This window comes from Corticium candelabrum, chromosome 1 (genome assembly GCF_963422355.1).
Source record: "Corticium candelabrum chromosome 1, ooCorCand1.1, whole genome shotgun sequence".
Classification (NCBI taxonomy): Eukaryota; Metazoa; Porifera; class Homoscleromorpha; order Homosclerophorida; family Plakinidae; genus Corticium; species Corticium candelabrum.
Genome location: NC_085085.1, coordinates 13,469,485 through 13,485,357, shown reverse-complemented (window position 1 = coordinate 13,485,357; position 15,873 = coordinate 13,469,485). Strand labels below are relative to the sequence as shown.

General features: G+C 41.1%; 1 protein-coding gene across 1 annotated transcript in view; it reads right to left on the bottom strand.

Moving 5' to 3' along the window:
* Window positions 1-589: 589 nt before the first annotated feature.
* Window positions 590-15,873, bottom strand: part of LOC134176313 (protein WBSCR14 homolog) — a 15,401-nt gene continuing 117 nt past the window's right edge. Inside the window, exons 1-20 of the mRNA XM_062642987.1 lie at window positions 15,842-15,873; window positions 15,667-15,773; window positions 15,514-15,611; window positions 15,351-15,440; window positions 15,246-15,293; window positions 14,800-14,834; window positions 11,724-11,785; window positions 11,594-11,665; window positions 11,440-11,526; window positions 2,777-4,425; window positions 2,657-2,710; window positions 2,479-2,599; window positions 2,373-2,416; window positions 2,029-2,085; window positions 1,884-1,971; window positions 1,589-1,688; window positions 1,480-1,528; window positions 1,318-1,392; window positions 1,049-1,178; window positions 590-966 (exon numbers count right to left, since the gene is read on the bottom strand). The exon at window positions 15,842-15,873 is cut by the window's right edge and continues 117 nt beyond it. Coding sequence (XP_062498971.1) covers window positions 836-966; window positions 1,049-1,178; window positions 1,318-1,392; window positions 1,480-1,528; window positions 1,589-1,688; window positions 1,884-1,971; window positions 2,029-2,085; window positions 2,373-2,416; window positions 2,479-2,599; window positions 2,657-2,710; window positions 2,777-4,425; window positions 11,440-11,526; window positions 11,594-11,665; window positions 11,724-11,785; window positions 14,800-14,834; window positions 15,246-15,293; window positions 15,351-15,440; window positions 15,514-15,611; window positions 15,667-15,773; window positions 15,842-15,873 — 3,129 coding nt within the window. The 3' untranslated portion in view covers window positions 590-835. The remainder of the gene's footprint in view (window positions 967-1,048; window positions 1,179-1,317; window positions 1,393-1,479; window positions 1,529-1,588; window positions 1,689-1,883; window positions 1,972-2,028; window positions 2,086-2,372; window positions 2,417-2,478; window positions 2,600-2,656; window positions 2,711-2,776; window positions 4,426-11,439; window positions 11,527-11,593; window positions 11,666-11,723; window positions 11,786-14,799; window positions 14,835-15,245; window positions 15,294-15,350; window positions 15,441-15,513; window positions 15,612-15,666; window positions 15,774-15,841) is intronic.

Sequence of the window (15,873 nt, the reverse complement as noted above, 5' to 3'; positions counted from 1 at the left end):
TCCATGTGTAGCTTCCCCGCCACGATGGCGCCAGGCATGTAACCTAATTAGGGTCTGCGGATTATGAGTATTCTGAAAGAGGCGGCTCATGCAGACATTCCGAAGGGTTTTTATGGGTACAGGAAATCGGTCTCCGCTTAAAACCGCCGTGTTTTGACTCTCATACAAAGTGATTCAGGAAGATAACGCGCTTTCACATTTGCCTCTTGCGTGGTTCCATACTTTCCATGTTGCCATGGAGATATTGATAAATAAACATCTTAAATTAATAGTCAACAATAGTTATTGTTATCTAATTTCCAGTCTGCTGGCCCAGACTCGAGCAGCCACTTGCGATTTCAGGCGCAAGAGTAGGGTGCAAAACCTCGTCTAGTAGTAACTGATCTACAATAATCGCAGTCTCCGATTCGCACGCGAACAACGAGTCCTGCACACAACTACCGTGTACGTGTACAACGAATATCATACAAGCAGACTTAGTAATTAGCACAAAAAAGTGCACAGGCAGAGCAGCCAATTGAGCCAGTCCACCAATTTCTCGACAGCCCCACGACTCATGAACGAACGCGAGGTCGAAAGACGCAGACGATCTAAGTACAATCTGCATCGCAGTTGAAGAAATCTATGTCGCGGTGACTAACATAAGAGAAAACCTTGCACGACTTCAGTTCGCACCCTAGTTCTCCCAACTACAACCTATACGACTCTGCAGCTGCCTAGCTAAAAACCGTAAATCAGTACTTTGCCTCAGTTCCGACCGTTCATGATCAAAATGTACAATGATTACACACATGCACACACACAACACCAGGAATTGACAGCAAACTGCCTCTAACTACAAAGGGCGCTGATTTAGAAGACCGAGAGACGGTTCTCCTACAACTTCTGCAGCAGCTTTCGATATGCTTGTCGGGTCTGACAGAATTGACGTCGTTGTGCTGAGGTCTCTCAAAGACTCCAGAACAGCTATGTAAATCAAAAAATCAAACAAAGATAAAACACGCTCAATTAGCAATAATATTATGACGATTTGAAACCATACACTTACAAGGTCTCAGATTGGGTAACGCACATTTCTGTTCCAGCCACGTGAGAACGGTTTGACACAGCTCTTCTAAGTTTCTTGTCGACACGGAGCTGTTGAATGACTCGAACAGAGGCCGAATAATAACACTGAACTGTCGGTGTCACGTCAAGGACTTTAAACATCATAAAGTCGAATTTAATCGATTAATTAACCTGACTGAACGACAATTATTATGACAATCGAAAACGTGATAAATATATAACACCATGGACACACGTCAACAAGGATACAATCCAAAATTTAAAATTTCTGGCTGTTTGTTCACGAACGTACTGTTGAAACATTTGCTGCATTTGAGTAAATCTCTGTATAAAACAAGACAAGATAGCCTAAGCAGTGACACAGCAAGACGGCTGATGGCTCAAATCATTAGTTCCATTAAATAATCAGACCTGCCGGGAAACCGGTACTCCAGACGCCGGTAATTGTTCTTGACACAAACTGGAGAAATTGCAAAAAGACAATAATTTGAATGTTCGATTAAAAGTACAAGTAAGATACTTAATAGTTTCATTAAGAGATTCAATTTCTCGTTGAAGCCTCGTGACTTCCTCTTCCATAGATCGCTTTTCACGTCTCAACTGCAATACGTACTCAGTCGCTACACATCACAACACAATAATTGTTATTACTAGATTACCGAAAAGGAAAGTCTACGTACAACAAACTACTGTACTGCCCTGTGAGGGTTAATTACTCAACTGACTGGTGATGACTGGTGAGGGTTAATTAATTAACTGACTGGTTAGCTGTAAAAAGCCCGTATAATCTAAACTGCTAACAGTCAAGTTAGTACCTTTCTGTAACATGTTCGCCTTGCTAATTTTGTTCAATGGCTGGCCGCACGTATTAGGAAGCAACTGATGAAGATGCTCAAACCCCAACTACAGTAAAGATTAATTGCCTACTGCACACATTTCATCAACAACAAGAAGGATCACCTTGATATTCCCCCTTCTCTTCTGCTCAGCAGTGATGTGTGACTGGCGGCGGTGATCCTGTAGTAACATAATCAAATTAGCCGTTGAAATGAAAATAATGAGATAGACGGACAGAGTCAAGATAAAGACGCGCGATTAGAATGCCTTCAATTTACTAACAACATCCGTTACAGTGGTAAAAGTCACACGTTTCAACCAGCTTATGAAAAACAGGAAAATATATAAAAGTTAACACGCTGATTAAAACTGAAAGAGATAGCAGGGTCATTAACGCTTTTGTTTCAGAAAGTGACATGACACAACGAAACCGATATTCAGAGGTAAAATTGACAAACTTGCATTACCTTGGGGTGCGAAGGCGTCACGTGGTTACTATGAGATGATGCTCCTGCAAAACAGAACAGCATGTACCGCTAATTTCCAACGCACTAGCATTAGAGCTATTCACACCGACGACGAAAGGAACGGAGATGGTCGTAAACTGTGATTGACTTCCCTCAAAAACTTGCGGCCCAGCTGCAGTAGTGACACTTTCAAAACGCTGGTTGGACGTGTAGCCATCAAGTCCAGTCTAAACATCACGCCACTCTCGTTAGTCTATGTAAACCAAGTCATTCTCATCCAATACCTGCTGTACTGCCAGTAACATCATCTTACTTTGAAAATCAAATTCTCCACTGCTCTGTGAAAAGATAAACAATGAGAAGCGTCAATGATTATAATAAATATAATACACAAACTCTCCTACTCGAGCAGCAGTAGGAGTTGAAGACGTGGAAACGCGTTGAAGAGCAGACGGAGGACTCATGGACTGTCTGTGGGCAGACATTCTTGGTGTGTGGGCAGACAATCTTGGTGGATTTTCAACAGAAGGTCTTTCCCGAAGACTCACTCCTGGGAAAAATACCCTTTCTTCTCCAGGAAGAACCTGAGCCTGGGCCTCCTGCTGCGGTTGAAGGTTGCCTTCCATGCGAGCACTGAGGTGCTTCCCTTGAGGAATTTGAATATCAGCCTCTTGCAGTGGTATCGTATAAGGGTGATGTTGACTGGCCATGCTAGAGAGAGACCGAGCATCTGCATGTTGAGAAGGATAACCAGCTGCTTGAGACGGAGCATGTCCTTGCTGTCCTTTCTTGTAGCTGTTCACCACTTCCAGTATCTTAGGCAACAACTCTGGCGCTTCGGTAACAGCAGTCACCAGTTGCTGTATCAGATCATTCAAGTTGGAAGAAGAAATACTGCTTTGTGATGGAGTACTGTGTGTGTGTGGAGATATGTTCATTCCGGTTGTCCCATATAAAGGTACAGATGGATTGTTAGTGCTCATGCTACCGCTTGCAAGCACTGGGATTGACTGTGGTTGTGCTGACTGCAAAGCAAGCTGCACCATCTCATTCATTGGCAACATATTATGAGCACAAGATGGACCACTAGCTGCCCTGGAGTCAGATTCTATCTTGGGTGCTATTCCAGGGTAACTCTTTCGAGAAGATTGAGAGTAACCACTTTGAGTTTGCACCAAGCGGGAACGTTCACTTACGTCACCAGACAAACTTCTTGGCAACTGAGCGAATGAGGCTCTTGGTGAAATATTAACACGTGAAGCCTGTAAAGAAGCAGAAATCTCACTCAAATTGGAACCAGATGTTTGCAAGGAAAGAGATGGATCAGTTCGAGATCGTTGGAGCATTTGCGGAACTGCAGCAACCTGTGGTTGCTTCTGCTGTGGGTATGGCTCTGCAGATCTTGTAGGACTAGAAGAAATGGAAGACCTAGACTTCCTTCGACGTGAAGAGCGGTTGACAATAGTTGGAACACTAGAGGTACGAGATGGTTGAGGATGAACTGAAGCTGCAGTCTGTTCAAACTGTTGAGAAGGCGAGCTAGAACTTGAGCCAGCAGAATAAGGGCGGACTAAAGAGTGAGGACGGTTTTGTTCCACGGGAGACACAAGTCTCGAAGAGCCAGAATCAGCAAGCTGAGACAGTCCAGAGGCACCGGTCACCTCATCAACAAATTGCCTAGCAGCCGCTGTAGCACTGTCGACTTCAACTTGCATCATTGGATGTTGGACATCTCCACCATATACTGATGCCTGCTTATTGTGCATGTATCCAGACGTTCCCACACGGTTTCCAGTGCCCATCTCAGTGTCTTGGTGATAGACAATGTGACTCTCACAGCTTTGCTGTACACCAATACTTGCCGGAATTGCTTGTTGAACCAAAGGCGCCACTTCAGAATGAATAGGATCAGTAACTATATTGTGGTGCTGTGGTAATGTCTCCACAGGCAACAAATGCAAATCAGGACGGCTGCTACCATGGAATTGAAAACTGCCAGGCTTTGCTAGGTTGCAAGAAGACTGACTACCAGCCCTCATAAATTGTGGCAGACCTAAAATGAGTAGACACAAAAATAACATTAAACCATAGTTAGAGCAGCAACACTGACCACCCTGTTACACTGATATGGTACCAAGCTAATGGGTGTTAATAATCAAATTATTACTAATAAATATGGGAAAACCACAGCAGCCACAATGATACACACTCAATACACATCAACACACAATAACGTTTCATTTAAAATCAATGCAGCCAAACACCATCAACATCTACCATGATTTCCCAGACATATATCTGAATAAGATTGTACAGTACCTCTGGAAATCCATTGCATTTGGACAGCACGCTCCAGGTTGTGAAGATCAACTTCTCATACAGTTCATGTGTGATGCAAGGCAGCATCTTGTGTTCATGTCACATTATGCCAATTGAGGTACAGTGAACGTGTGGCAAAAAAGCAGATCATGCGCCAGAACTATGTGTACAGTATGGACACTCTCCCAATCAGCATAATTCCCTGATAAATGTTGTAAAAATAATGGACCTTAGCTATGGAGTCAACATTATAAACAGTAGTTCCTACTGTTGCTGACTCTTCGTCATGTCTGCTACCAGTGGATATCACTCAAGACAGATTAGAATTTTGAAACCCAGACTGTTCTTTTGCAGACAACATACACAAGAAGAAACAGTTTTGTCTACATCTCTTGCACCATAGGTGACCAAAAGTACAGTATATATATCCAAATATGACTTCCAATTACTAGTGGGGGAAACATAGCTGTCACTGACAGAGAGCATAACAGACTTAATAAGTTGCAACTTGTCAACAGCAGTACTCTATATATACTGGTTTCCTCAGACTCCTAGAGAATATGTAAACAATGGCATTAGATTACTGTCAACAACAGCACAAAGGCCTGTCCACACTAGACCAGAATGGACCGCGATCCGATCGGGATAGCGAACGTCCACACTGCACTTTGAAAGCGATACCTCTGCCCCATTTTTGATATCATGTGACTAATGACCTATGTGTACATGTGGCTTCTTTGCTGTGGAAAGCATTGATACAGCAATGTAAGGTGAGCAAGAACAAAGACGAGTGAGGGGTGTTAGATGTTCTGACTACACGCGTAGCGTACGTGAAGGTAACGCCCACTATTTGTAATTGGATTCAACCGATCGCGATCAAAACTACCTCACGATGTGGATTGGATTTATCACAATCGGATCGCAATCCAGTTGCAAGTGTGGACAGCATTGCGGTTGGATCTCGATCGGATCACAATCCAGTTGCCAGTGTGGACAGGCCTAAAGAGCATTCAACAACTCTCTCCTCTCTTAATCTTAACTGTGCCATTATACTCTCAGTTTTTGATAAGTCTACACCTATGTTTACCCTAGAGAATTTGACACCAGTCTGCCCTTCTAAGTTTATCCAATACAAACAATGGTTAGCCTTTTAGGAACCATGCCAAACCATTAGCAAGCCAAACATTGTGCCAACTCTGATACCGACTAAATAATGTCATGTCCAGTAACAAAGCACTAGAGATACATGCTCAATTCCACTGGACCTTTACTACAAGTTCTCACCCGTCTCTAACATCTGCCTACTCCAAAGGAAGGTTTTCCTTTCAACCAATCTACTAAGTAGGTTGCAGAAACGAGAATGTACACGTACCCTTAGTATTACATTCCATCGGATCTTCTAATGAGAAGGATAGGTTCCATGATGAACTCATATGATCATGTCAGCAGCATTCCTAAACCCAAAAAGTTTCCCTGGTAATTCTATTTCAAGAGTGGAATATACGGTTACATTCCAGATCTCACTATATACTGGCATGAGTTGAGCCTCATCATTACCACAAGATACCTCTGCATTAAAAGTTTGACATAATCATTCATAGTGCTAGCTGATATACAGATTCATCCTTTATAATTATGTACATGTACTAGTAGATTAATCAGTTATGTTAACAGCTTAATTAAATTAAAAGTACAGTAAAACCTCGCTAATCCAAATCATCGCTAATCTGAATTAACTATAGCACTCTGACTCGCGTACCCAAACTATCATAAGCAGCCTGATCTGGGTTGTTGCCACATTAAAACTGTTAATTAACAGTTTTAGTCTTCAGCAAATGAGCTTATCTGACTATTTTTATCCTGACTGTCACAATATTTGGAAGTATGTAGTCGTTGCAGCTGTCTTGTTTACCACAAACGTGACATATGGAGACATAAGCGTAAATGCACGGGTGGTGTTGGTGTCCGTTTTTGTAATCTGAACAACTTCACTAATCCGAACAGAGCTTGACACGAGGCTGTCTAAACTATCGAGGTTCTACTGTACTTTCAATGTCAAATATACAGAATAAGTCTTTAAAAAATAAGTCGTTCTGGTCTCTTGGCATTAACTCCACAAAAAATTCAATAAAAGGCAATTGCTGACAACAATTTAGAAACTAGAAGTTAGCATTAGTAATGCCCTTTTGGACTCCAAAAAGTCAGTCTTCACATTTTACTAACCGACTATGACTAACCTAATTAGCCATAGTAAGTCTTGTGTCTGACTAAACCACCAATAGAGTAAGGATAAGTTTCCATAAATGTAGAGTATTCCTAGGGTTAGAATCTAAGATGCTTAAATTGCATTAAGTTACTTGCTCTCAGCATCAGCACAACTCAGCTGCTTGATTCTATTACAAACACTATGTGCTAGAAACAGTCACTGCACTCAATACTTCTCATACACCATTATATATTCTTATACAAAATTTGACACAATTATGTTTCTATCTCAGACTGCAAATTCCATTGCTGACAACTTCAAAGACAATGCTATACATATTTTGTTAGGGCCTTTTCTTTCACACTACACTCCAAAGGGCATTGGCGTTTTCATGTTTTCAAATTTTCACACAGAATGTGCATTGGCTGTCAAACAGTATGAAATGCCATTCCCTCAACCACATAAACCACAAACATGATAGGGAGGTGGTTTGAAGTGGATTTGAGAACTCAGTTAATTAACAGGTAGAATGTGCGGCTGTGCTGTTGGATCTTTCACACTTCCCAGCTGGATGCCAATACTATACCAGGTGTCTTGCTCACTTACTGAATATTCCTTGACAGCAAAATACTTGAAGATCACTTGTTCATGTGCTTTCTTCATTAGCAGTAAAGTTACCTTAATTATTTCAGTAGCTGACTTGAATAGGTGACTTTAGCCTAAAGGCCTTTTCACACTTGAAGCCATTAAAGCCATTCAATCCACTTTGCAGCAGATGTGACTGGATGTAAATTCAATGCACAATTTAGGTAAACATCATTAGCACGTTTACCCCAGTCACATTGTGCATTAGAACATCACCTCATCATCCTCATGGCTACCAGTGTGTTCACGAAGATAGTTCTTTGGTTACAGAACGTCCATCTATGCCATAGGCACAGGATAGAGAGGGAGCGTAAACCCATTGCTAGCTACTGATATGAAGAGCTGTGTGGGTAGACATGGTGGTGCAGCCCCAATGTGCATTGACCACCATCTAATTACATGGCATATCTCATGTAGATGATTATCAAACCTTGCTATCTATGTCTTGAAGTGTTTCACAAAAGTACAAATATACAACAGCAAATTCTGAATTTCAACTTCAATGCTAACACAATTACTGTAGAAGTGGTCTCCCGTGTGTTCTGGCCAGTACCGTCAGTACCATCATTTTGCGGGTTGGGACAAGGAAGGGACGTTTGGGGAGGGAAAAACAGCAATTATTGAAGGTTGGGAACAAAATTGGAAAGCCTTAGCATGCTTATAGTGTGGGATCACGAATCTAGCTAAAGACGTTAGTGGTCTTGATGGTTCCAAAGTTGCTACAGAACAATACATATTCTCATGTCATCTGGTAATCTTAGAGAGTGCATGGTCTCCTTGTTGGTATTTAGTTGAGGTGAATTCCTGTTGACCTTTCACACAAAGAAGTGCTAATGAGACCATGTTGCAGCCGGTGTTCTACTAATTGCTGTTTATCTTTAATCTCATGTATTGTACACCCTTACTCTTTTAGGTCAGCTCATAATATTCCAGTTTTACTAAGTCAACTTGTCATTGTAATAATCTGCTGTACATTATATGTCTAAGTGTCTATGCTATGTCTAACAAGGTTATGTTCAATGAGCTTTTCAACAAGATCTAAGCGGCAATTATATTGAATAGTCTACCAATCATGCAGTACCTTCAAGACCTACATAGAGTCTTCTGACGTCTTGTTAGTTAGCTAACCGCACTTCCTTTTAAAATTGTGGTTTATGTCTATCATATTTTGTCTCATCTATGGAACATAGGTTATCTCCTCCTACTAATATACATGCATCTGACTCTAATACAAGTAGGGAACAGAAAAGGTAATTTTATGATGTCATTACCAAATATGTCAACATCAAACATTTGATGACGTCATTATATTTAATAACGTCATTATATTTAATGACGTTATGACAACGGTTGGCAAAAAATCCTGGCTAGAACGCTGGTCTCTTAGTGGTCTGATAAAATGTGCAAGCAAATGTTGTAATCTGCAACTAGACAGCACTGAGAGAGTATAAACCGCTAAGGCAGCTCAGTTGCCATTAATAATTGTTTTCATGGGGACCATTTGTTGAAATAATATTACATATACTGTTTGAATGACATCACTTGTCCATCAATAATTGCACAGAGATGGTACAGATGTGCAGAAGCAAAATCGAGAGTCATCTCACTTGTCTCATAAAAAGTTTCAAGTGGAGCCGACCCATTGAGAGAAGACCCAGATCCAGATTAATCCCCAAAACTAACAGATTGTTTCTCTATCAAAGTTCTATTGTCCCACCAAATTTCATCAAAATCTATGCACATATTTTAAAGTAATAATGCTCACAAACCAACTGACAAACAAACCAATGTCAATGAAAACATAACCTCCTTGTTGGAGATAATTAGGTGTATACTGTCTAGAATTAAAAGAACTCTATAACTATATCAACATTGTGTTAGCAAGCTCTGCCCCTCGGTCTTCACTTAGGCACATAACAATGGTCTCCTAGCAATAATTTCTGAAATGGGCACTTACTCCTGTGGTTTAATTAAACTAACACGGGAACACGATAACAGACTTTGCTCTTCTGGCTTTTCCTTCCCATTCCCTTTGTCAAGCCTCGGTGTACAAGAGCAAATTGAAAGTCGCCTCACTCGTGTGAGTCATGTCATTCCTGTCTGCCCTCCACAACGCAGTGTTATTTGCTAAAGGCATGAATAAAGATTTAACTACTTGCAGCTTGTTGCATAATAAACCTAGGCTAATTTGTTCAGTTTCTCTTCTTCCTGTCGCTCTGTCTGCAATATCTGCAGTGTTCTACTGGCCACTTGTCTCACTTCCATCAACAAAGCAGAGATAAAAATATGTCCAGTGCCCATTCTATGCCAACAAAAGGGTGTCTTATTATTTGGATTTGTGCACCAGATAGATAATCACCATCTAGCCTCAAACTTCCAGACCAAAGAGCACGCAAACCGCGTGAACTCTAGCCTGGACCAGAACGGTACTAAAATGACTTCGGAATAGCCTTCTAAGTCAATCAGCGTCTTAGAACCGAAATGTCGGTTGTAAATTCTGATTGGTTTAGCAATAATTGGTTATGCTAAGTGCAATAGCGCTGATCACTCGTGTGTAAAATCCTCGTGGGCAGCTCAGTGCACGCCAGATCCGTGAATGAAGACTCGGGTGCACGCACTGTGTCTTAGTTTAGTTTCAGCTTCAGTTCCTCAATCATTTCAAGCTTACAATGACAGGACATGCACAGCAGCATCACTAAACCATCACCTTTGACGACTGAGCGGTAGCCTCGCTAGCCAAGCGGTTAGACTAGCTAGCATTCTGCGAAAGACTCAAAGGGTCGTCGTTTCATGCCGTCCACCAAGATATCACCACAAACATGGCAGACGTCTCTTCTTTGTTTGTGAGACCTCATGGCACTTACAAATGATATGTTTGTGTAATGCAAAAGCACGGTATCTTTCCACCTCATTATTGATCTAGGTAAAACAACCCTAGGCTGTTAGACTACCATTTAGAATCGCTTTTGAAAGTACTTCTGAAATCATTTAGTATTGTTGTGATCCAGACTAGAGTTCGCACGCTTCGTGAGCTCTCTGGTCTGGAAGTTCGAGGCTAATCACAATCAGCACAACCAGCACTTTTTACAACTAAAATTCAAAAACCTATGAACTATATATTCTTATAAGAAAGCATGAAAACTTTGAAAAGACTAAGGACTAGCTGCACAAATTCTGTTTCTGTAATAATAAGGTAATGTGCTATGGGTACGTGAATCAGGAATGTGCATTCAGCAGAAAACCTATTTGTATTGCTTACCTGTTACTAGTGTTTTTTTATCATGTGAAGAAACACTATAGTGCTGAACCCTCTGCTGTTAGCTTACTAACGTGGTAGGTGTACAGATAAGGATGCAAAAAATACATCATTAGATATATAGTCATGTGGACCTCGCTAGACACCACATGCCAAGACATGTCTAATTAGCGACACAGCTTGTGCAGTGTTATTGACATAGCAACACTAATCATTTGTGCATCATTGACAATGAGCACATGTGCAGTAGACGTGGTGAGTCATCAAGTCGGTTGTACCTACATCACCTAACGGCCAGTGTTACTGTAGCCCAGGGCTTCAGCGCCTGGGGTAATTATTATGGTATCAGTGCCAATGTCCTTCAGATCACATAAATGCCTTTTGTGCAGATGGCAACCTGCAGTACAAAAAGATGGAGTGTTTAAAAATTTAAGAGATCAATATTAAAAAAGTCAGCAGACAACTTTTGTGTTGTGCCACATATATGAGACATACCCAAATATGTTAATGACTCATAAACAAACTCACCCACAACCCACAAGAGTAGTATTGGATTTCTTGACATACATATTACATGAATATTTACAGTAGTGATTAAAGACTAAGTAATGGGCAGTGCTACATCATAAAACAGTGCTTACCTTCTACTACCATGTCAATAGAACTGAAAAAATCATCAAACATAGGATTAAGTTGATCCAATCTGGGTTGAATGACATCAGCAGTTTCTGAAGAACCCAAGACCATAATCATCAAATCAAAACCTGACAAACTACAAGTATATTCCAGACATACCCATGACATGGATATCATCCAAACCACCGCTGAATGCTGAACCAAACAGCACATCCTCTGACACAATCATTTCTGGAAATTTATCACTGCTGAAATGCATGCCTCTTTCAGAACAGTATGCAGAACTCACCTTCATCATCAAACGAAAGTCCAGGCACAGAATAAGGCTGCATATGCACATGCTTGCCTAATCTATCAATACATCACATCAAACATCTTAACTGCCAGTCATTCAATGATCGACATTGTTACAATATGTTTAACAATCAGTCAAGGTTCTAATACCATGCTTTCATAGAACAATAAAAAAAACTAGAGCAATACAAAAAAAGAACAAATAAAACAGAAATCAAATCAGCACAATTCAACTCCATTTGTGAAAGCTGTAAGTCCCTCCAATACAGATACCAGACATGATCGAGCACCTCGTGGCAGTTTAACTATTGTCACATATTGTCATATACACAGAATACTGTACAATGTATTCTTGCTTATCCAATCTTTGCTTATCCGACCCTCACATATCCAACCGCATAGCTGATCTTCATCCTGCAGATATGACATCAATCTCCTGATATGAGTTACATAATGACCCTGTATGCTGACGGCAATACAAAAAGCAATGTCCACAAAAATTAAGCGTGTAGTGCTCACAATAAAACAGCAAGTGAAGATTCTTCAACAGTTGGAGCCATCATCCCGTACCACCAATGCACAAAAATATGGGGTCAGGAAGACACTTCATGTATCTGTTCTTTCAGATATCAGACCCTCTTTTCAATATCTGCTGCCCACAGGGAGTCAGATAAGCAAGAATACACTGTATTACAGATGAGCCAGATACTAACTACAAACGCACTTTTCTGTGGCTTCAAAAGCTAGCTCTTGAAAGCAATTTAAGATAAGGTCGCACCGAAAAAATTGTGTGATTGGAGTAACCTGCCTGCCCGTGTTTGGAGGGCCGCTGAGCTTTTTAGTTAATATTAAAACACATTTTTCTGTTGGCCTGGGGATATCCGTGTTCAAACGAGCACGCGTTTTGAAAGATGGCAAGATTCTTCGAGTGTCTGGCTTCGTGAGGTATTGCAGGAAGTTGGATTTGGTGATCGAGTGGACGATGTACTCAGTGCGCTGTGTTTGGATGGCCGCTGTTTTTTGCACATGTGCATGCTGAAAAATAAGATGTCTGCTGTTGCCCTATGCAAATCTAGCCTCATCCCAGACGCATATCCGTGTCCGAGGCGGCACGTGTTTTGAGAGATGGCAAGATTGTTCGTGTCTCTGGTGACTGCAGTCTTCGCAAAGTTTTGCAGGAGGTTGGATTCGGAGATCGAGTGGACGATGTACTCAGTGTGCAAACTACGACCACAGACATGTCCTCCAAACAAGATGCTGAGGTAGATGCTGAAGTGCAGCTCCATGCCGAGTCTAAGCGTTGATATGTGTACTTTCTTTTAATTAAGATGGCAGTCAGAAACAGAATCTATGTCCAGTTCAAGACCTGTGGGAAGTATTTAGGTAAAAAAAACTTCGCCCGCCCACCCGTCTTTTTCTGCTGCATGTTACCCCAATCAGACAATTTTTTCTGTGCGGCCTAGTAAACTGATTTAAATGGGGGAAGTTGCCTAAAGCAACCTCTGGCCTCATTTTGTATTGTAGCACACACCTCTCCATTAAAAAAAGACCAAAATCAATAGAGATAGTGCGTGCGGGGGCGGGGAGTAGGCGTTCCCTGTAGTACCCGTATTTGGCGCCATTTAGGGGGCAAGCTTCTGTCCTCGGCAGGTATCTCTCTTTGCGACGGTGGCTTGTACAACACTTCAAGGATGTTCAACTGTGTGTTAGATAGTACGGCGGCAGTATACTAATTGCGAAAGATTTAAACCAAATTTTATCCGTGAATTCGCGAGTTTGACGTGATTTCTTAGTCTGATGGTCGAGTGCGATAAAGCTAATTCTTAGAATAGAGATTATGGAACAGAAGTCTAAAAGCCTCTCCGTCGAATCGCAGAAGCGATATGAGGAGAAAGTTGTACCTGTGGGCCTACAAACAGGTAGAACGGAGGCTCAACTGTGGACAAAGGAGCCAGAAGTCATTCCCGACATGAATTGGAGTGACATGATGTTGTATATGATTGTATGCTGTTAGGTGTACTAGACCTTCTCTTGAGACAAACAAATCTCTCTCTACTGGAAATGCTCGTAGCAACATAACCCATCCTTGCAGATGGTACCCAGTCAGGATTAGTTGAGTCATACACAAAGAATGGCTTTCCTAGAATTATTCAGAGTAGCATAGATTACTCTTTTAATATAGAACATACTAGAAATGACAGCTCTACCAGACAGAAAGTGCTCAGAGCAAACACGTGAATGCTGCAACGGCTTCCAGTCCTTTCTGTCTAGGCTGGTGATCCACGCTGCCCGTCGTCTGTTGCTCAAATGATGCGTTTCTGGTCCCTGACTGGTTAGTATAGCCGGTATAGACTAAAAACGTATGTTGCTGCCCTGAATTATACGATCGTGGCTGCCAAAAACACAGCAACTCTAGCCATGCTAATACGCTTGCCTGCTAAGATGGCGACTTCCGGAATATCACGTGATTATGACGTCAAATGCACTATCTCTATACAAACAATAGACCTACCACAACTAGAAACTGCAAACACTATCTACACCAACACTTTTAAAAATTAAGTAAAAATTCAGTTCAGGTACCTCTCACTCTACCAAAATCAAGTCACCATTCATCATCCCATCACGTATTCCCTAAATTACAGTAAACTACAATTAATGAACATTGTAATAATCAACAATTTGAAGCCTAGTCATAACAAACAGTCACAGTGTCTACAACAAAAAACCTCTTAGTAAAAATCCATATTGCATGTCCACTCCAGTGTCACATAAGTGACCCAACTAACTACTGATTTCTGAATTACATAGTGTTCAAAGAACAAAATGTTGTTGTACAGTAAAAACTGTTTTGATATCATCTGGTACAAAGCATGCTTCCACGATGTCCCAGTTCAAATTAGCAAACTGATAAAAATAACTCATTTCTAACATACAATACAATTATAATACAATAAAATGTAATCAGTTTGAGAGTGACTGTCTCATGTTCCAAAAACAATCAAAGAAGTCACAAAGCTAACATTGATTATCATATAAACTGTTTACAGTAGCAGTCATACAAGACATACCTCACTGAGTCTGAAGTACTCTCTTCCGCTTCCAGCTAATAACAATACTTCATTAGCTCTTATTATACATTAAGACAACCACCATCATCACTATGAGCCATCTTTATTCTAGTAGCGATACTTGAGCATAGCACATCCTATGTCCCAAATTACCTTCCTGTCACGAGTAAATAGATAATATCATTAATAAACTTTAAGTACTATTATAATGTATATCATAAAATGTACTTTCTAGTAAATGTCTACAAGAAATTCAGAGGCTACAGGATTCAGAGGCTATACTATGTCAATAAATGTGCGTCATACATAGAGACAGGTATCTCCTTGGTATGAGTTGAAGATAACTGTCAAAAAGTGTTTTTATGCGCCTGTTTCCCACGCAGTAAAATTTTCTAGACAGCGGTGGCTCATTGATGAAGGTGGTTGCGGTATGCACGTGATCTAACCCGAGCTCGCATTGCTTCCATTGCAGAACCGAGACGCTCCTTCTTCCACTACAACACCGCTCACGCGTAACAAACAGCGTCCAATAAGTTCAATTTGTTACTAACCTTCTCCTTGTAGTACAACCTCCACTTCCGATATTCCTTCGCAACTGCCATTTGATTCCGCCTCCAGTATTTCCCTTCCATTACAATAGTCTAGTTCGAAGACAGACAAGATAAACTTTACAACATCCATGACTAAAAAATAATATATAAAGGCGTTGTTTACTTTTGGCCTGTTGTGCGGATTTAGGCGGTGATTCGTTTCGAATTCGATCAAGTTTGGAGTCGAAAAGCAAACAAACTTTGTTGTTTTACCTTTGAGATCTAAAAAAGAGCATTTCTCGTCGTAAGAACTACGAGCAAATCGCCACAAACTTACACTGCAGATGCCATGATCGCCAGATTCCATTGTTCAGTCTGATTCTGTCCGACCGCTGCATGCCCATGTGTCGGAAATGTTTCCATTGTGGATGCACCAGAGTCGAGCTAGATCCAGCCCAATCAACGCAATGTTAATTCACCATTATCACCCACTGCTCATGCAGACAGAGAACCTGCACTCGAGAGTGAGACAGTCGAACAGTCC